The sequence below is a fragment of the Tupaia chinensis genome, unplaced genomic scaffold (genome assembly GCF_000334495.1).
Source record: "Tupaia chinensis unplaced genomic scaffold, TupChi_1.0 Scaffold000063_1, whole genome shotgun sequence".
In the NCBI taxonomy this organism is placed as follows: Eukaryota; Metazoa; Chordata; class Mammalia; order Scandentia; family Tupaiidae; genus Tupaia; species Tupaia belangeri.
Window position 1 is genome coordinate 7528860 of NW_006159521.1, and position 20827 is coordinate 7549686.

The window sequence follows — 20827 nt, forward strand, 5'->3', positions numbered from 1 at the left end:
ATTATAAATAAAATTAAATGAGTAATTCTTTTTAAAAATGTGTCATACATTAATTTCTTCCTATGTAACTAAATTTTGCTATTAAGGTTTTACTACGGGACAAACCACCTTTCTCAAAGTTGTAATAAAATCTGATTGTTTCCAGCCAGTTGCATTGTAAAAACCTTTAAATTCCCTTTTTACCTCTTCTTGGCATTATGTCTTTGTTCCTCTTTGTTTAGCACTGGATTGTTCTAACTTTTCTTTTCATTTATCCATCCCTATTGTGTCTCTTAACTATCCGTCTTCTAGTATTGAAATTAATTTGTCACTTTAAAAGCACATAATGGGTAGTGTCTTTCAAGTTTTATTTTAAAGAATTATTTTATTTAACTTTATTATTATTATTTTCCAGTTTGATCAGAGAGACAAAGAAAGAGAGAGGGGGAAAGTGAGAAAAGCAAGCCACCAGGTCTGGGACTTGAACCACAGTCATCTATATGAGAGTCCAGTGCCTTTAACTACTACGCCTCCTGCTACCCCCCATGTATATTTTAAGTTTTAGGGTGCATTTTTTAGGGTGTATCTTGAAGTCTTCTTTTTCATGTGACTAGTTCATTATTGATTTGTGAAATACAAAGTAACTCGTAGGAAAGTGTTAATACTCATCTATAAACTATCTAGACCTTACTGTGTTTCTCTGTGGTATGTGGAGTGGATCTATGATAAGGAAATTTTGGTCCAAATTTAATTTCTTTGCTTTTGTTAATGATACCATTAGTTCTTTGATGTGGTTATATTCTATATGTTTTGGGGAAAGGAATAAATAAAAACCAAAAAAAATAGGCGAAGCTTGTTTTTGTTTCATTTGGGCAGGGTCTTGCCATCTCAATCTTCTGCCTCAGCCTCCCAGCTGGGACTGCAGGCACATGCCACCACACCCAGTTCCTTTTTAGACAGGATCTCACTGCATTACTTGTGCCAGCCTCAAGCCTGAGATCTTCCTGCCTCAGCCTTCGGAGGTGTGGGACTATTGGTGCACACTCCATGCCTGGTCTTTAGGTGGATGGGGAACAGAGCTTAGGCCTCCCATGCGGTCTCAGCCTGCAGAGCACTGCATCTTGGCCGCATATGCCACTGCGGCTGAGCCTGTGGAATTGTGTTTCAACCCCTTAAATTATTCACCTGAATATTTACTAAGTATTTACAAGCAAGATTAACAGTGATCAGTAGAATATGAAACAGCAAACTTACAACGTAAGCCCTTGAATTGATTATCTTTCCTGAAATAAAATATCCTGATTGTCTTTTAGTTTGAATACTCTTAGCTGTGAAGACTCACGTATTTACAAATATGTGTAGTTGTAAAGGCATTAGTCTTTCTAAAGTATGACCTCATTTTGTAGGTTCTTAGTGCAAAGGTGGTTACAAATGCTCGAAGTCCTGGGGCGAAGTGCTATGGCATCGTAACTATGTCTTCGAGCACGGAAGTGTCCCGGTGTATTGCACACCTTCATCGCACTGAGCTGCACGGACAGCTGATTTCTGTCGAAAAAGTAAGCTTGCTTAACTGCTTATAAAAGGGAGGTTAATTTGATGGCTAGTACTTCTCAATTAAAAGATTTTTTATATATGCACGTTTATATTTTCACTTTATAATTTAATAATCTTCTACTCAGATTTTATTTTTTTCTGGTTTAAACCTTTCAGGTAAAAGGTGATCCTTCCAAAAAAGAAATGAAGAAAGAAAATGATGAAAAGAGTAGTTCCAGAAGTTCTGGTGATAAAAAAAATATGAGTGATAGAAGTAGCAAGTAAGGATTTTTTTTTTTTTCCCTGCTAAACAGGTAGACTTTTGGTACATTAATGATGTAGTTCTTATTCTGTTTTTTTGTCTTGGGTGGTATGATCAGGACACAAACTTCTGTAAAAAAAGAAGAAAAGAGATCATCTGAAAAATCTGAAAAAAAAGAAAGCAAGGATACTAAGAAAATAGAAAGTAAAGATGAGAAGAATGATAATGCAGCAAGTGGCCAAACCTCGGAATCAGTTAAAAAAAGTGAAGAAAAGAAGCGAATAAGTATGCTATGTAGCCTCTTCTCAATCCCTTTTGTATACATTCCACTGTTTAACTTTGACATTTAAGGAAAAACCTGAGATTACAATCCACTGTAATATTTAAGCTTTGTTGTTAGATGCCACTATGGTAGTAGGACTAAAGTATCTTTTCCTTTTCTACACATGGGAATCAAATGTGATGTTCTAAGCTTTCCATTACTGTTAAATATGGGCTGACTTAAAATGGTCAGTGATTTATAGTACTGAGTTAGGATCCTTTAGCGTCACTGAAAGTACTTATGTTAGCAGATTGAGCTAGCTGTTGGGTCATTGTAAAAGTCATGGTATGTTTTTGCATAGAAAACCAGAAAAATGGGTCATGACTTTTCTGGCAACCCAGTATTTAAAACTGTTTGTGAGCTGGCTCCATGGCCCACTGATTCAGGCAGCTGGACCCCACTTGGCCAACCATGTGGTTTGATTCCAGAATCTGGTGGCTTGAGAAACACACCTAGCATGTGCACAAGCAAGCCCAAACCCCCGAATGGAGGGAGAAATGAAAGAGAAGGGATTGTGGCATGACCATTCCCCGTAGGAAGTCCTTTCTTCTCTCCCTCTCTCTGGCAAGTGTACATGTCCTCTATAGAAAAACAAAAAGTTTGCACTTAAGATCCAGTAAAATAAGGTTTTTATTGCATGTTTTGGTTTGTGACTGTGTTGCTATCCAAAAATTCAGTTTGTTTTACATTTTATTTTTCAATGAAATATTTCTAAATTTTTTGTTTATTTAAATATATTTGTCTCTTAGGTTCAAAGAGTCCAGGACATATGGTAATATTAGACCAAACTAAAGGTGATCATTGTAGGCCATCAAGAAGAGGAAGATATGAGAAAGTAAGTATCTAAGGCATGTTCTACATTCTATTACTAATTTCCACAGGAAGATAATTCTGTATCTTTGTTACCAGTTCTGCATGCTTTCCTGGCAGAAAATCTAGGAATAAAGAAATGTTATTAAAACTTTTGAAATGACCAATTGAAAGTTGAAAAACAAAATGCAAAATTACTTTAATTTTTGGTCCTCTTATAATTTTTTTTAATAGATTCATGGAAGAAGCAAGGAAAAAGAGAGAGCTAGTTTAGATAAAAAAAGGGACAAAGATTACCGAAGGAAAGAGATATTGCCTTTTGAAAAGATGAAGGAACAAAGACTAAGAGAACATCTCGTTCGTTTTGAGAGACTTCGAAGAGCAATGGAACTTCGAAGGTAGGAAAGGAGTGTGTTGTCTGTCTGTCTTTAATTAGAAGTATATCTTGAACACTAGTTATAAACCAGATTTCTGGAAATTGTATTCCCACAGAACTTTGTCACTTTAGGGAAATATGGTAACATTTAATGGTTTTTTAACTTTTATAGAATTTGATAGTTTACAAAGTGCTTTTTCCCCTGTTATCTCCAACTCAGCAGTTCTGTTAGGTCAGTCAGACCCATTACATAGCTGTGGGAAAAGGGCCCAGAGAGGCTAAATGACTCTTCCAATGCTGCGTGGTTCTGAGTGGCAGAGTCGGGACTTAGACCCAAGTCTTCTGACTCCAAGTCCAATGCTCTTTCCTCTACTCCAAAGCTGCTGCCATTTAAAAAATAATAATACTGATTTTTGAGAATAATATAGTTTCAGAGTAAGCTCCAGTCTTTAAATACTGCATTGAAATTTTAACACCAAATTTAGTCAAAATTTATTATTTTTTGGATTAGTGTCCAAGTAAGGGTGATCTGCCCTATGAGCATTGCTGTTTTTCACTCTGTCCCCAAACAAACATTCTCTTTAAAGCAAAAGAAAGGCATAGAACTCAAGATGTTTCTATTTTAGTGGGACTATTTCAGCAGTTTATCGTGAGTGCCAGTTTACTTTCGTATATCAATTTTTGTATGCCATTTAAAATATTCTTATGAGTGGGTTTTACAATGTATTTTTTCAAATGTTAACGTGTCTTGTCCAGAGGTCACTTATCATGGGGTTTCATCTATTCACTCACGGAAGTCTTAGGAGTGACCAGATACTTTTACTAATTTTAGAAGATAAAATTGCCACACAACCTTAGTAAGAGGAAATAATGCTACATTACTCAACACCCATTTTCCCTTTTTAAAGATGAATTCTCAACATGCTTAGCTTCCTGGTTTATTTAGTGGACAACAGGTCAGGAGAATGTTGGCTGGGGAACTTCTAGAGTGGTGATTCTTAAACCTGCCACACCAGCATCCCTTGTGTAAAGTGTTGTGATGCCCTCTTTACTCTCTGGATATGAGGTTGATGCCTAACGCCTACCTACACAAATCATTTCCAGAAAGTCATCGGAACGTCTTCCCTGTCATGTAGTGGGAAATCAATAGTATTTAAAACATGTATTCAGGATATGCACTTTAGATTTAATAAAGTAGTCACGTCTGCATCCCATTCAGACTCACTGAGAATGGGACAGCTACAGGCTGACAGTGGAGTGTACGTGTCAAACACCAGGAGTGGTGATGGCATCGTCATAACAACTTCTGAAATGGTCAACAGTTCTTGCTGGATTTCTCAAAAAAGTATAATTTTCCATGTATTTACATGGAGTTTCATTTGTGGAAATTTTCATTTGTGGAAAGCCTTGCCAAAGCACTCCAAGCCTGGCTTTAATTAAATATGGAGTTAAGTTCTAGACTCTGATTTTTTTAAGGTGATTTGTTATTTTTTAACTTACCGAAATAAATGCACATTGTGGCATTCAAAAAATATGAACAGTGGCTAGGTTTTGTTATGTAGGACTGTCCTGACTATTCCAGGTATCAAGCTATTTAGGATCCTTGGTACCCTTCAACTAAATGTTAATAACAGGCCCGTGGTCCTTGTTGTAATTACAAATGCCCCGTCTGTGTCATGCAGATAGAGCTGACCCATTGAGAAGTACTGGGTTGCTAGAGGAAGTCAGTCTAAAAGGCAAAGCACACTGACTGCATTAGAGTGAGGACATGACAGAAACACAGTGAAACATGTAGTACAATAATTTAATTCAGCTCAGCACACGATTTACTTCTGACTCTGAAAAGCATGCTGTCCTGGAGCCATCTACTACTGGGCCATTGAGTATTCTAGAAGAGCCCTGAATGTCACCATTTTGTTGTATTTATCCGTTGTGTGGTTATAGTCCCAAGTCCTCCAAATAAAGCCTATGAGGGGAGTCTTCAAAAACTCTATGGAAAATGTATGTAAGGGAAAAAATTGCATGGACTTCAAAATGTTTTCACATTAAAATAAACTTGGAATTTAATTCCATTTTCCTTGAGCTTTTTGAAGTCCTCCCCATATACTTTGTTTAAAGAGATAAGACTATATCATTAGACATTGGAGTTTTTTTATCAGAAACAATCGACAGAGTCATAGTTTTGTAAATTTATATATATATGTGGAATATCACTTCTTTAAAAATGTCAATTAATGGGCTTTTATAGTGGGAATTTTATTTAAACAGGAATCATCTAAAAGGCATATATAAAATTCACCTGCTCAGTTGACAGTCTTATATAAGCAAGTGACAGTATTGAAATCTGTTTAAAGTTTTATTTTGAGTTCTCTTTCCAATTACATTAAAACTACTTAGACTGAGTTGAATTTTAAAATTGCCAAACTTGAGGAAAATTTCAAATTAAAAAGCTATTATCTTTCACCCAGTGCTAGCATAATTTAAGTTATTTCTAAATACTGATTTTTGTTAGACGAAGAGAGATTGCAGAAAGAGAGCGTCGAGAGCGGGAACGCATTAGAATAATTCGTGAACGGGAAGAACGGGAACGCTTACAGAGAGAGAGAGAGCGTCTAGAAATTGAAAGGCAAAAACTAGAAAGAGAGAGAATGGAACGCGAACGCTTGGAAAGGGAACGCATTCGTATTGAACAGGTGCAGTCAGAAAATCTTTTCCTCTTAAATAACTCACCTTTTTTCAAATCCTGTCATTTTTGCCCTAAAATTTGCTTTACTTGTTGTAAAGCTTCTATTGAATGAATTCAGCTAATGAACATTTAAGTGTTCCTGAATGATAACAGTGAAGTTAGGTAGTAGTTAAAAATATGTTTTGTAGTGGCTTTGTTCTAGATTGTTGGTAATAACTCCAGCTCTGCAATATCATGGCAGCCTAATAGTCTGAGCATAGGACTATGAGTCCAGAGTAGTTGTAATCCAGGCTCTGTCACTATCCCAGTCTGAGAAATGTAACTCCTTACATATCATAGTGGGAATGATTTCCCCAGACTGGAAGGAAGTAATGCCTCTCTGCAGAATTGCAACCCTAGGGATTTAAGGCATTTAGTCTCCATACATATGAATTCTATTTCTAATTCCCTTTAGTTGCTTTATTTTATTCACAGATTAAACTAAATCTGACCATTTGAAATATTTGCCAGCTTTCACTACCCAATTCCTGTTATTTTCAGTGTTGCAGAACAACAGCCATAGCCTAGATTATTGAAATCGATTTTATTTATTTTATTTGTCCCAGGTGTGTGTTTTGTCTGTGCTTGCCTATGATAGTTTCTTAATGATAGAACTAAACAAGGTTACATATATACTCACCTTATGTTTTCATTTTGCATTGGTTGGTTCTTCCTTCTGTGTTGTCTGAAGGAACGTCGTAAAGAAGCTGAACGGATTGCTCGAGAGCGAGAGGAACTCAGAAGGCAACAGCAGCAGCTTCGTTATGAACAAGAAAAAAGGAATTCTTTGAAACGCCCACGTGATGTAGATCATAGGTAGTTTTTTACTTTTCTAAAGTTATACTTCCTGTCTTACTTCCTTCAAGGCAGGGCTAGAGAATTGGGAGGTCCACGCTTCCATCACTGAGATGAAAGTTTATGATCAACAGGGAAGGGGGAAGGGTTACGGTACTGGAGTGGACCCAGTGTATTGTCAAGGTAGAAGAGCTTGCTCTTCCTTTTTTCCCTTCCTAATTCCAGTGTTTTTTTCTTTATGACTAGAAATCGTCAGCATGGTAGACTTAATGGTTCTTAGATTCGTTTAGAAAGTTCTTACAGAGTAGTGGATAGTATAGAAACAAAAATCATAAACTGGGAGCCTCTGCTGTGTGTTTGCATTAATGTTTCTTAATAGATTAAAAATATAGATGTAGGTAATTTTCTGATGTAAATTCTGGGCAACTTAGTTGATTATGGAGAAATAGGTGGAATGAATGAATTATGCTTGGGACTTAACCTCTCTAACCTTTTCAGAGATAACTGGAAAGGTTGTAGACTACTGGTTAGAATTTTATTATGAAATAGTGTCAAATATTTTATCTTAGTGTCTTTTCCACTTACTAATTTTAAAACAGACAGTTTTCAACTGTTTCTCTTGTGTTAAATTCCTCTAACACTATATGACTTGACATAATTTAACTAATACCCTGCTAGCTCGTACTCCTAACAGTGTGTCGTGTCTTGAGTTTATTAGCCTTCATGTGTCCACAGTTCTGACCAGTGGTATGTGCGACATCAAGTGAGTGTTGTTGGAGTATTATAAAACTATCTTTTATAAATGAGCAAATATTTTTCTTTTAAGGCGAGATGATCCTTACTGGAGCGAGAATAAAAAGTTGTCTCTAGATACAGATGCACGATTTGGCCATGGATCTGACTACTCCCGCCAGCAGAACAGATTCAATGACTTTGATCACCGAGAGAGGGGCAGGTTTCCTGAGAGTTCCTCAGTACAGTCTTCATCTTTTGAAAGGTAGGCTGATATATTCTAATTGGTTATATTTAGTATGTGAGTTTTACTAGTGATAACTCCAGTTCTTTTTTTTTTTTTTTGGTCACAGGGTATATACTCTTATTAGAGAGAGAAGGTGAGAGGGAAGATGAGAAGGCACCCTCCAGAGGGATGGCCACACTTGAATCCCTTCTCCCCCTGGGATTTTGGGCACATACACATATGTACCTGGTGTGATTTTCAAGCTGCCATGCCTGAGACTTGAACCGTAGTTAGCGTGTGGAAGTCTAGCACCTTAACCACCACACCACTGCTGGCCCCTTCAGTTCTCTATTAAATGTTTAAGAAATATAGATCAAAACTAAGTGCTGAGAACAAATTATATGGGGGTTTTTTGTATGTATGAGAATGTGAGTCAGTTCAGGATTAGTTAAATAGGCAACTATAACCTAAGGTTAAGTAGATTGGCTTTATCTTCTTATAAAGATAAGAAGGAGAATGAGGATGCTGATATCTTTGGGTGTGCCTCAACTGTTAATAGTAAAACATTTTAGGTTGGTAGAGGCTTGAGTGTTTGTCATTTTTCTGGATGCTAAAAAGCTGGTCCTCATGTCCTTAAGCTTAATTAACTAAAAGAAAGTGAGAACCAGCTCTGTAGTGGAGCAGTTAAGCACGGTGTGTAGGGAGCTGGATCCCACATGGCCAGCCGCTGTTTGAATCCTGGCCCCGGCAGGTTGGAATTCACGCCATGCATGTGTGTATGCCCCAGACCATAAAAGGATGGAAGGACTGAGGAAAGGAAAGTTGCACCATAGCTGTGCCCCACCAGGAGTGCTGCGTGCATGTTTTCCTTTTATCTTTCGCTGTCCCTCTCACACGTGCCCTCTGACAATTGAAAGAAAGAAAAGAAAATGACTTATTATTATCCGTAATTGGCTTTTTTATTGTTTTTGCTTTAAATTCATTTTTGAAAAAGTGTCATTATAGGTTAGGAAATAAAGTTAAGTACCTCTCAGGTCTATGTTTTTTCACCAATCAATAGGCGGGAGCGCTTTGTTGGTCAAAGTGAAGGCAAGAAAACACGACCTACTGCACGAAGAGAAGATCCAAGCTTTGAAAGGTATCCCAAAAGTTTCAGTGATTCCAGAAGAAATGAGCCTCCACCACCAAGAAATGAACTTAGAGAAACAGACAGACGAGAAGTTCGTGGGGAACGAGATGAAAGGAGAACAGTGATCATTCATGACAGACCTGATATTGCTCACCCCAGACATCCTCGAGAAGGAGGGCCCAATCCTTCTAGACCAAACAGCTGGAAAAGCGAAGGAGGCATGTCCACCGACAAACGGGAAGCCAGGTACTCGTGTGTCGTTTCACGTCTCCCTAGTGGTAGATGGTGCATTTTGGTTTTTAAAGAACTGTTAATAAAGTTGTGGTCTTACATGATTTTGTGCTTTGTTTAACAGAGTTGAAAGGCCAGAACGATCTGGCAGAGAAGTGTCAGGACACAGTGTGAGAGGCGCGCCCCCTGGGAGTCGCAGCAGTGCCTCTGGCTATGGCAGCAGAGAGGGAGACAGAGTAATCACAGACCGAGGAAGCGGAGCCCAGGTAAGTGCATGTGGAGGAAGGTTTGCTGTCAACTCTAGAAATGGAGTTAGAGGACTGTGAGAGCGTGTGTGCATGTGTCTGTGTGTGTGTGATTTTGACGGCCTACATTCATGACAAAGCACAGAGATAGTGTCTTACAAAAATTCTAATTTTTCCTCATATTTTACTGTCAGAGGTTGAACATGAGTAGTCTAGGGAAGTAGGATACTAGCTTCAAAATACTCCATTGTTACTAAATTTCCTGTTAACATTTGAGATTTGTCACATTTGGTTTAACAAGCCTTCCTAGTGTTGACTTCGGTTTAATTTCTTTTTAAGAAGTTGGCACGTTCAAACTGAATGAGAAATCTGGCCCCTACCTGTTTCCATTTCACTTTACTTTTTTTCCTTTCTTTTTAAATCTCCTTTCTTTTCTACTTGTTTTAGTAGCCTATTACGTGTAGAACTGAAATACAACCTTTGTTTTTGTTGTCGTTGTTTACTAGAGGACCTCAGAAATTCATGGAAAATGGAATTAAATATGAGTTTAAATTTTTTCCCTTTGTTTTTATGACAGAAAGTATGTACACATGCATGAAGTTGGGGGGAGGGAGAGAGAAAGCCCCCTCGACACGGTCCCACCGTGCGATCCCCTTCCCCAGCTCCCCAGCTCCCCAGCTCCTCAGGATCCCGGGTGCCCACATGCAGGCGTGTGCTCTCCAGGCTGACTCAGGATCTGCCCCTCAGCCTCCACATGGCATCCAGCACTGCCGGGTGGGCATTAGCGTGACTGTGGTGCCACAGTGGCGGTGCTATGAATTTCTTTTGGTGCGAAACATTTTTTTTTTAAATCCATGCATAGCTTTTTCATTTATTTTTTAAATTTATTTATTTAATTTTCTATAGGATGCATATACTGACTAGAGACAGAGAGAAAGCAGGAGAGCACCTCCGGGGTGCTTTTTTGGTCAGGCCATAAATCCCTTCTCCATTTTCCTCTTTGGATTTTGGGCACACGCACACAGACCTGGAGTGATTTTCAAGCTGTCAGGTCTGGGACTTGAACCACCGTTGGCCATGTGGGTCTAGCATTTTTCACCACACTACCTGACTCACCCCAGCATCTTACATTTCATGTAGAGTGTTCATGAAGTACATTTGGCCCTTATGTATAAATTTTAATATTTCTAATAAGTTCAAATATTTGACAAGTGAGTTTATTGACTACCCTTAAAAGGACCTTTCTTTAATTGCCAGAGGAATGTCCACTTGCTAGAGAGAGAGGGAGAAGGAAAGGCACCCCTCAGTGAGACGTGATGCTGCAGTCCCTCTTCTCCATTTCTCCTTCTCCAATTCTGTCTGAATTTTACACACACACACACACACACACACACACACACACACACACCCTCCCTATTATGTTTCTCAAGCCAGCACTGGACTTGAACTGCAGTCAGCCAGGTGGGCTCTGGTTCCCTTCACCACTAGGCTCTGGGTCAATCCCTGAACAGAGTTGTTAAGAATGAATGGGGACCAGCAGATGGCACAAGGGTTACATCACTGGACTCCCATGTAGTTCACTGTGGTTCAAGTCCTGGACCCGTCAGCTTAAAAGTCACACTGAGCACGTGCACGTGCGTGCCCAAGATCCTGAGAGGAGAATGGAGGAGAAGGGGTTGTGGTGTGGCCATCCCCCTGGGAGGGTGATTTCTCACTTTGTCTCTGTTCTTCTCAGTCTCTCCAATGAGTGCATGCATCCTATAGCTCTCTAAGAAATATTTTTTTAAAAAGAGTGACTGTATAATCCAGATGAAGTCTCAGAGACTAGCCTCGTGCATTCGGGTATCTTTTATTTATTTTTTTTAAGGTTTGTGCCATAGGACATGTACACTCACCAGAGAGAGAGACATTGAGAGGGAAAGTACGAAATCACCCTCCAGGGAGAATGGCCACACCGTTCTTTCCTCTGTTCTCTTCCTGGGATATTGGGCACATAAGCATGCATTCTCAGCATGGGTTGCAAGACACTCGATCCAGGACTCGAATTGCAGTTGACCATGTGGGAGTCCAGTGCCTTTAACCACCACACCACCTGCTAGTCCCCAAATGTCTTCTTGTTTTGTTTTGTTTTGTTTTGTTTTGTTTTTATTTTAATAATTATTAAATTCAATTAATTTTTATTTGACCAGTGAGAGAGAGGAAAAATGAGAAAGTAAGCTGCCAAACCTGGGGCTTGAACTGTGATTGGCCATGTGGGAGTCCAGCGCTTTAGCCACCATGCCTCCTACTGACCCCCCCTTTTTAGAAAAGAAGTCTTGAGGTGGAGATCAAAATCCTCCCTGAAAATTCTCTTTTTCATTACATAAGTCTACACGTTGTTAAACCTCTCTGTGGGATACTTTCAGATTTGTTTCCTGTAGGCTAAGTGGCATAACTCTCTACCCTTTATTCTGTAGATTATTAGTTCTATGGCTTTTTATTTTAAATAAATAAAATTTATTTCACATGAGTTTTGCCAGAGAGAAAGAGGGAGAGTGAGAGTGAGAAAGCAAGCTGCCAGGTCCAGGACTCGAACCACAATCAGCCATGTGGGAATTCCAGTGCTTTAACCCCCATGCTACCTGCTGGCTCCTGGCTTTTGTGTTTTTACTACTCTGCTTTTCATCATTGCGGACACAGTACCTTGTAAGAGCCACAGAACCAACTATTGGATTGTTGGAAAAGTCATGACGCTTTTTTACATACAAAGGCATAGAAAAATATGCCCTGACTTTTCTGACAACCGAATAGTAGTAGGTAAAATAAGTTCACAACCCTTGTTTGTTTGTTGTGTGTGTTGCCTTGACATGACCATAAGCCTGGCCCTTGTTGTCTAAGGTTTGACCTCCTGGGCTGGGCCTTGTTACTTATCTATAAATCCAGACATTTGAAATTCTGAAGGGTCGAAAGTGATTGAGTGCTAGAAATAGAAATTAAAGCGCTTAATCCTTTCCCCCAAACCCTACCTTGGATCCTCATGAGCGTCTCACTTGAAAATGGCGGACACTGTTTTTATGTGCTTTGTAGTACTCATCCTTTTCTCAGACATGGTATTTATTTGGTGACAGCACACAAGATTAAGAACATCGACCTGAGACGGAGTGTATCACTGTCTTGACATTTTTATTAATATGCTGTTTTTAGCACTATGCTGAAGATCAGCATGTGGTTGACCGCCATGGCCGGGACACAAGTGGACCACGGACACGGTCCGCCTTCCCAAGGGCCTAGCTATCATGATGCAAGGCGGATGGGTGACGGCCGGGCAGGAGCAGGCATGATAACCCCGCATTCGAGGTAAGCAGCTCACCATTAATACTACTTCTGCCTGTGCGCCACCAGGCCTTGATCCTTTCTTAAAGGATGTGGTGGCTTCTGAGATTGAACTGCCGCTAGTGGAAACCCTGCGTCTGTCTGAACGCTGGCCCACAGTAATTCCAAATCTCAGAGAGCAGTGTGGGGCAGCATTGGTCCTGGGTTGATTGTATTCTGCACAGGGAATGAATTGATCGTCACGTGGGCAGGCACGGGTGTGTCAGAGCTCCCCAGATAATGAACGTGGGCCTCCTGTCAGGATGATCATCGTGTTCAGTACGTAGCTTTCCCGAAATCCTTAGTTCTCGTAGAGGAAGGCGAAACCGAAAGTGTGTTCTGTTTGTCCCCTTTCCAGCGACTTAAGCAGATCGTTTGGTCATTTAACCCAAAGCGTGTTCTTATGCTGAGAGGCAGGCTTTTTTTTTTCTTTCCTTCCTTCACACCAACCTGTCTTTTCTTTCTTTCTTTTTTTTTTAATCCAAGAACAATTATTGTCTGACTAATCGTTGAAATCCTTAAGATGAACTGGATGCTTCAACAGCTGCCCTCTTGGGTTTGGTTGTTGTTCCCTCATGGAATCCACACCTGAATTTGCAGTATACAATTTGTAGGTGCCTCATTCGACCAGTCCCAGCAGTAGTGCGCCTTTTAGCCTTGGCAGTCCGGTTACACGTTCTCTCGCGCTTGGCAGGGTAGCCATGTTTGCTTCAGGTCGGCTTCTGCAGGTGAGAGGCCTTAGAACCACAGCAGCGGCGACGCTTCCCAAACGATGACATTCCCTTCGTCATCTCACTTCTGTGGCTGAGACCAAAGAGCAATCTCTGTCTTTTCCAGTCGGGCCAGGCTTCAGGCTTCCCACTCCTATGTCCTCTGTCTTCCTACTCCCTTGTCTCCGTGACCCGTCACTACTTTGTTACTGGTCACACCGACCTCAGACTTGGCGAGGCTTACACTTGAGCCTGGACAGCCTCATCGCTTATTGTGTCTGGATTCTGAAGGTCACTGATGATTTTTTTTGCGACTGAAAATAATAGATTTCTTTATTTTCCTACTTCCCAGGCTTCTTTTTTTTGAGAGGTTTTTGGTATAGGACGCATGTGCTCGCCAGAGAGAGACAGAGAGACAGAAAGTGAGAAATCACCCCCCCAGGGGGGATGGCCACGCTGCAGTCCCTTCTCCTCCATTCTCCTCTCAGGATCTTGGGCACGAATGCACATGCACCCGGCATGAGTTTAAGCCACCAGGTCCAGAACACGAGCTGCGGTAGACTACATGGGAGTTTAGCAACATGGCTATTACGTCAACCACTGGTCCCTTCTTAGGCTTCTTGGTGGTTGAGCACTATGTCATATCGTTGCTTCTCTTTATTCTGAAACAGTTCTGTTTGCTAAGGCACTGTGATTTTCCCCACCGCCCTTTCTGTTTAGTCTGTCGTCTCCATCTCCACGTAACCCCTGCTGGCTTCTTAAACTCACGGTCACAGGCAAACTCACCCCTCCCGTTCCGGGCCTTCACGTCCTTTTCTTGCTTCCACCTTCGTTTAATTTGCCAGTGCCGCCTCCTATCTCACTCCCCCACCTGAAAAAATAAAGCCCTTGTGGTCTTTCTTCATTCTTACCGTATATTGGTAGTTTTCAGGGTAATTCAGTTGTTTTTTTTAACGTTCCTAGTAGCTGTCCTTTCTTCCTTATTTCAGTTTTTGTCTTACGAAATTAGCATTTTTCTTGCTTCATTACTCACATTCTTGCTAAATTTAACTAACTATTGGAACATTCATTTTGTTATATCATTTACTCCCTCTGAAAGCAAAAGTTCCTTTCCTAGGTTACACGATTTAATACAGGTTCTTCAGTGCAGCATTTTAACCTTTCCATAAATCATTTATTCTACTTAAACCATTTCTCTGTGGAATTTTATTTCAGTTCTGTTGGTAGGTTTTGTTGGCGAGGTTTTTTTCCCTTGTCACTCACTAGTCCCTACTATGTTGTGTTATTTATAAGATTGCAGAAAGATTCCAGAAATACCTCTTCAGTGACTTGCTGCTACTCAGAGATTGTCAAGCTTTGGTATACAGCAGCCCCCAGGGCGCATTGGAACACAGGTCACTGGTGGTTTCATTCCAGTGGTTTTCTTTTGGTGATGTGAGCTGGGGGTGGAGGTTGTTTGTTTTTAAAGATTTTTGGCACAGGTTTAGTGTGTTTGCCAGAGCGAGAGTTAGAGGGAACATGTGAAATCAGCCCCCAGAGGGGATGGCCACATTGCAGGGGCACACTTGTGCCGAGCATGGTTTTCAAGCTGCTGATCCGGGCCTCGAACTGTGTGTTCAGCCATGTGGAATCCAGCTGCTTTAACCTCTATACCACCTGCTGGCCCTGAGAATTTGCATTTCTAACCAGCTTCTCTCCATGCTGGTGCTGCTGATTTGAAGTGTACACTGGGAGAACTGCTGGTCCTCCATGTGTAGACATCAAATAACCTGTGGAATGGAGGGCCACCGAAAGGAGATGTTGCACGTTTAAATCCGCACTTCACGGGACCAGCCGATGGCATAATGGTAACATCGCTGTACTCCCACCTAGTCAGCTACAGTCGAGTCCTGGACCTGGTAGCTTAAAACTCATGCTGGGCATGGGTGCGTGTGTGCCCAAAATCCCAAGAGGAGCATGGAGGAGAAGGGATTGCAGCGTGGCCATCCATTCTGGGAGGTGATTTCTCACTTTCTGTGTCTCTGGTGAGTGCATGCACCCTATACTAAAATCTCTCTCAAAAATCAATCAGTAAATCAGTCCCCACTCAACCATTTATTAGCTCTGTGACCGTGGACAAGTTACTTAACCTCAAGGTCTTAGTTTCTTCATCAGTGAAGTGGGTTTAGAAGTGGTATGTACGTCATAGGATTGTCGGCAGGAGTAAGTGATTCAATACAGGTGAAGCGCGAAGTGTCTGGTAAAATGGGAGGTGCTGTACAGGTTATTTGCTGTGCTCTGCTCTTTGACATATTTTTCTGTTAAACTCTTTTCAGCAGTGCATCCCCAATTAATAGAATTGTACAAATCAGTGGCAATTCCATGCCAAGAGGAAGTGGCTCTGGATTTAAGCCATTTAAGGGTGGACCTCCACGACGATTCTGAAGATGAGCTCTCTGCCATGGTTTCAAGATAATTTATTGAAATCTCCTGTAAACTTTACTTGACTACTTATGAAGAGGACCTCTGACTTGCTTGAGAGTTCTGTCAGACTTTTTTTGTTTTTTTCTTTTATAAAATTTAACATGATTGCTTTTCTCAATTTTGGAGAAGATGTTTAAATAGTTCTGTTGTAACTTTTAATAGTTTTGTGTATTATTCAACTTTTTCTTGCAGCACCAAGACACATTTGGGAAGAGTGGGACAGAAACTTGTGTCTCCTGCGGTGTGGATCTGAGGAGTAGTTTGCAGCCGTGTGGTAGTGGTTCCATTTGCAGCATTAGCCCTGTGCTGTCAGGCTCGAGAGTTACTTCTTGTCACCAAGCGTTTCCAGCCTCCATTTTGAAGGCTGTCTAAGCTTAAAAGTCTGCCGTCTAATTTTTAGAGAATAAGATTGTTCCTTGCATTTCTGAGTATTATGTAACCTATTTTTGCAGAAGGTACTGTTACATTAAGTGCATCTGTGTATCCTGGTTTAAAAAAATGTAATCTTTTTTGAAATAAACCTTCATATTCTGTATAGTTGCTAAAGTGTTGAGAACCTTTTTAATTGTACAAGGAGAGCTGATTTCCAGTTGAGTGTAGCCGCGCACTTGTTCAGGTTTGCCTGGTATGAAACCAAATAGAGGGGTGAAACCTTGGCGCGAGGTTTGCATCACGAGGGTCTTGGCTGAGTTGTGCAGGTAAGTGCACTTTACGATAATCTGCACTGTTTGGTGGGTAAATTCCATCTCTGGGGATTGTGTGGGTATTAATGTTTCCATGTTCCCAACTATGTTGAGAAGTGGAAAAGACCCAGGTTCTAGATTGGTGAATCAGTTGGGTTTTGTAAATATTTGTATGTGGGAAGACATTATTGTCTTTTTGTGAAAATAAAAATCCACACCTAAAGTGTATGTGTCTTTGTTTCCAGCTTTGTTAGGTGTCAGTCCTCCAGTTCTTTCTGGAGCTAAACCTGAAATTGACTAGTGTTGAGCTACGGAGGCCGTCTTGTGGCCTGCCCCTAGGAAGTCAGTCTAGCTCTGACTCTCAGCCTCAGTGGCTGGGCCACACATTTTTGCTGATGTGTGAGAGGCCTAGCCACTATCCTGTAGCGCTTTTCAAGGCACTTTTCCTTTTTATTTTTAAGAATTATTTAAATTTTTTTTTCCACTATAGGGTGCGTGCACTCGCCCGAAAGACAGTGAGACAGAAAGCGAGAAATCACCCCTTGGGGTGGGGGGGGATGGCCACACGGCAATCCCTTCTCCTCCATTCTCCTCTTGGGATCTTGGGCATGCACGCACACATGCCCGGCGTGAAGCCGCCAAGTCCGGAACTTGAACCGCAGTCGACTACATGGGAGTCCAGCGACATAGCCATTACTCTAACTGCTGGTCCCAAGAATTATGTAAACTATTTTAGAGAAGTTTTAGTTTTTTGTGGTTTTTGTTGTTGTTGTTGTTGTTTTTCTATTTTCTTTCTAGAGGTTTTTCCTACAGGGCACATGGGACTCACCAGAAAGACAGAGACAGACAGAGACAGAAAGTGAGAAATCACTCCCCAGGGGGGATGGCCATGCTGCAGTCCCTTCTCCATTCTCCTCTCGGGATCTTGGGCACGCACGCACACAATGACTGGCGTGAGTTTAAGCCACTGGGTCCGGGACTCGAACCCTGGTCGACTACATGGGAGTCCAGTGACATAGCCATTATGCCAACTGCTGGTCCCCTAATTTTATTTATTTATTTATTTTAATTTGACCAGAGAGAGACAAAAGTGAGTGAGAAAGAGAGAACAAGAGAGAGAGAAAGCAAACCACCAGGTCCAGGACTTGAACCATGGTCAGCCATCTGGGAATCCAGTGCCCCTAACCACCACACTACCTGCCAGTCCCTAAGGTACCTTTTCTAGGAGAGCCCTTCAAGGTAAATTCTAAACATCACATTTAATAAATTGTTCCATAGAAGTCATGTAAAGTAGTGGGGCCAACAGGTGACACGGTGGTTAAGGGTGCTGGACTCCCCCATAGCTGACCACGGTTCGAGTGCCAGACCCAGCAGCTTACTCTCCCTTACCCTCTCTTTCTCTCACTCCGCCCCTTTCTGGTCAAATTAAAATAAATAAATACATAATAAATATAGTAAAATAAAATAATTCTTAAAAAAAGAAGTCACGTAACGTAGTGACATTATTCAGGCGGACTTTATTCTTGGCAACCTGAGCAGTCTGTGTGCTCATACAAAGTGAAGGGTGGGGTGAAGGCTCACCCGGGCCGCAAGCTCCCTTTGATGTGGACTGGAGTGTGTATAGGAAGTTCCTGTGAGTGTGTCCGTGGGTGGATGTGGCCAGGGCCACGAAACAACGCAGGCTCAGAGTGTGGTGCCGCGGGGCAGTCTGGCTCTCCGTGCTTGGGGAACTGGCAGTGTTTGTACTGCTCTGGATTTCATAGCCTTTTCTGCTCTCCGTATCCTCAGCCTTACCGCTGTGGGAGCAGGTGGGGTGTGTGTGTGGAGGAGGTAACTTTGTCTCCTGCTCTCTAGCACTTTGTAGAATGGCATAATAGAAACGTCAAGCCCTGCCTCTGATGGTCACTTTGGGTCATTATGTCACTATATTCCCTCATTCGTACAGTGGAACTATGCCCTTTTTACAAGGGATCATCATTAATCACTTAAGCCCTGGGCAGTGTGCTAAGCCATCCAGTCCGTTTGCTTATCTAATAATACTCAGAAGAATCATCGTAGCTTGTGGTGTAATTACTGTCCTATTTTTTTCCCCAGATCTGAGGTATAACCTGCTCTTTGAAAATTATATCTTTGATTTCTTCTATTCTCTTGTAAAGTTACACTGAAGGGGATACAGCAATCTAGCAGACAGACACTGTAGGTAGGTAGGCATTTTTTTCCTCAGGTTGCCATGGTTATAGCTTTTTCAAGTTCAGAAAACTTGACAAAACCACCTGAAATTGAGGCATTGAGGTTGAGATTAGCCCTCAAAGTTTAGGGGTACCAGTGAGCAGAGATCTGGCTGGCTCAGGGTCAATAGTGAAAACCAGATTTAAATATTTTATATCAGAAGATGGTCTCTTTCGGGGCAGCAGGTGGCATGGTGGTTAAGGGTACTGGACTCCCACATGGCCAACTGTGGTTCGAGTTCCAGACCTGGTGGCTTTCTAACTTTCTCTCTCTTTCTCCCTCCTCTCCCATAGTCAAGTTAAATTTAATAAGTAAATAAAATTAAATAAAATAATTCTTTAAAAAAAGGTGGCAGCCTCTTCAAAGATGATAGAAAAGAAGAAAATTCCCCATATTCTTGAGTAATCCAAATGCTTCACTGAGATGTAGAAGGTTTTAATGGTTCAGAAACAGCTGACAATTACAACAGTTCAAGAAAGATACGGCCCAGTTTTATTATGCCTGTGCAACACCCTAAGGTCAGAGAGCACGGCCACAGTGTTACCTTAAGGACGGCGCCGCTGTGCGGTGCGAAGGCTGCAGTGGAGGCCCAGGTTCCCCCCTGGCCTGTCCTAGAAAGGCTGGGCCTGGCAGTGCGTGTGTGTAGTCCGAGTTACCCAGGAAGCTGAGGAAGGAATGGTGACATGGTGAGAGCCTATCAGAAAGTAACTGTTTCTGGGGAACCAGCAGTTAGCATAATGGCTATGTCGCTGGACTCCCACGTAGTCGACCGCGGTTCGCATCCCGGACCTGGTGGCTTAAAACTCACGCCGGGCGCGTGTGCATGCGTGCCCAAGATCCTGAGAGGAGAGTGGAGGAGAAGGGATTGCGGTGTGACCATCCCCCCTGGGGGGTGATTTCTCGCTTTCTATCTCTATGTCTCTCTCTGTCTGTCTGGCGAGCACACACGCCCTGTAGTGAAAACCTCTCCAAAAAAAAAAAAAAAAAACTATTTCTGGACTGGTGCATGGCCTAGTGGTTGAGGAAGCTGGATCCCACATGGATGACTGTGGTTCAAATCCCAGTCCCAGAAGCTTGAAAAACACACCAGGCTCATGTACGTGTGAACCCCTAAGTCCTGACAGGATGGAGAAGGGATTGCCGCATTAACACTCCCCGCTGTGGAGGAGAGTGCTCTCTACCTCTCCCTCTGTCTCTGGCACATACATTCTCTAACATTTAATACCTGTTCATCAAGAAAAGCCACATATGCCCAAAATGATTGGAAAAGGAAGTGTACCTCAAATCTTAGGCATTATGTAGAAAAAATTTCCATAACCCTAATGAAAAATGTAAAGATTTATGAAAAAGCCCATTAAAAGTTCAGGTAATGATCAGTCATTTGGGCAGAAACAGTCCCTTAGGTGTCTAGTGATACTTCTCAAACCGTATCCATTCATTAACTTACTCATATCCTAGGTGTTTGTGAAGTGGAGCAGAAAGGAAGTGGTTGGACCCTGTGACATGATACAGTATAGCTTTTAGGGACACAGTAATCATAGTATTAAGAATTATGGGGGCCAGCAGATGGCGGAATGGTTACGTCAGTGGACTCCCACATGGCTGACCATGTCTCAAGTCCCGGACCCAGTGACAAACTCGTGCCAGGCACATGTGTGTACATGCCCAAAATCCCAAGAGGAGAATGGAGAAGGGATTGTGGTGTGACCATACCCACCGGCAGCAGAGGTGGTGGGGGAGGAGAGTGATTTTTTGCTTTCTGTCTCTGTCTCTTGTTTCTCTGGTGAGCACATGTGCCCTATAACAAAAATCTCTCAGGAAAAAAAAAATAAAATAGTTATCCTGATACCATAAAATAAGGAATTTTTTATAGCACAAAAATTTCTCTGAATGTATTTGCCAACTAGCTTCTTTAATGATTTTTACTTTATTCCACATTGATCTGCTCTCTTTTGGTCTTTCTCCAGCCTTTGGAAAGGTGTTCTGCCAGGGTCTGTGTCACCTGGGCTGTGTCTCCCCTCACTTC

At 41.6% G+C, this 20827-nt stretch overlaps 1 protein-coding gene across 1 annotated transcript in view; it reads left to right on the forward strand.

Moving 5' to 3' along the window:
* SLTM (SAFB like transcription modulator) overlaps positions 1-16435 on the forward strand; it is a gene marked incomplete at its 5' end in the record, with an annotated part of 52650 nt that extends 36215 nt beyond the window's left edge. Inside the window, 13 exon segments of the mRNA XM_014593420.1 lie at positions 1386-1535; positions 1690-1793; positions 1893-2059; positions 2846-2931; positions 3141-3304; positions 5795-5975; positions 6699-6823; positions 7629-7799; positions 8821-9135; positions 9245-9386; positions 12549-12607; positions 12609-12701; positions 15742-16435. Of these exon segments, the coding sequence (XP_014448906.1) occupies positions 1386-1535; positions 1690-1793; positions 1893-2059; positions 2846-2931; positions 3141-3304; positions 5795-5975; positions 6699-6823; positions 7629-7799; positions 8821-9135; positions 9245-9386; positions 12549-12607; positions 12609-12701; positions 15742-15850 (1866 nt within the window).
* Between the last annotated feature and the right edge of the window lie 4392 nt (positions 16436-20827).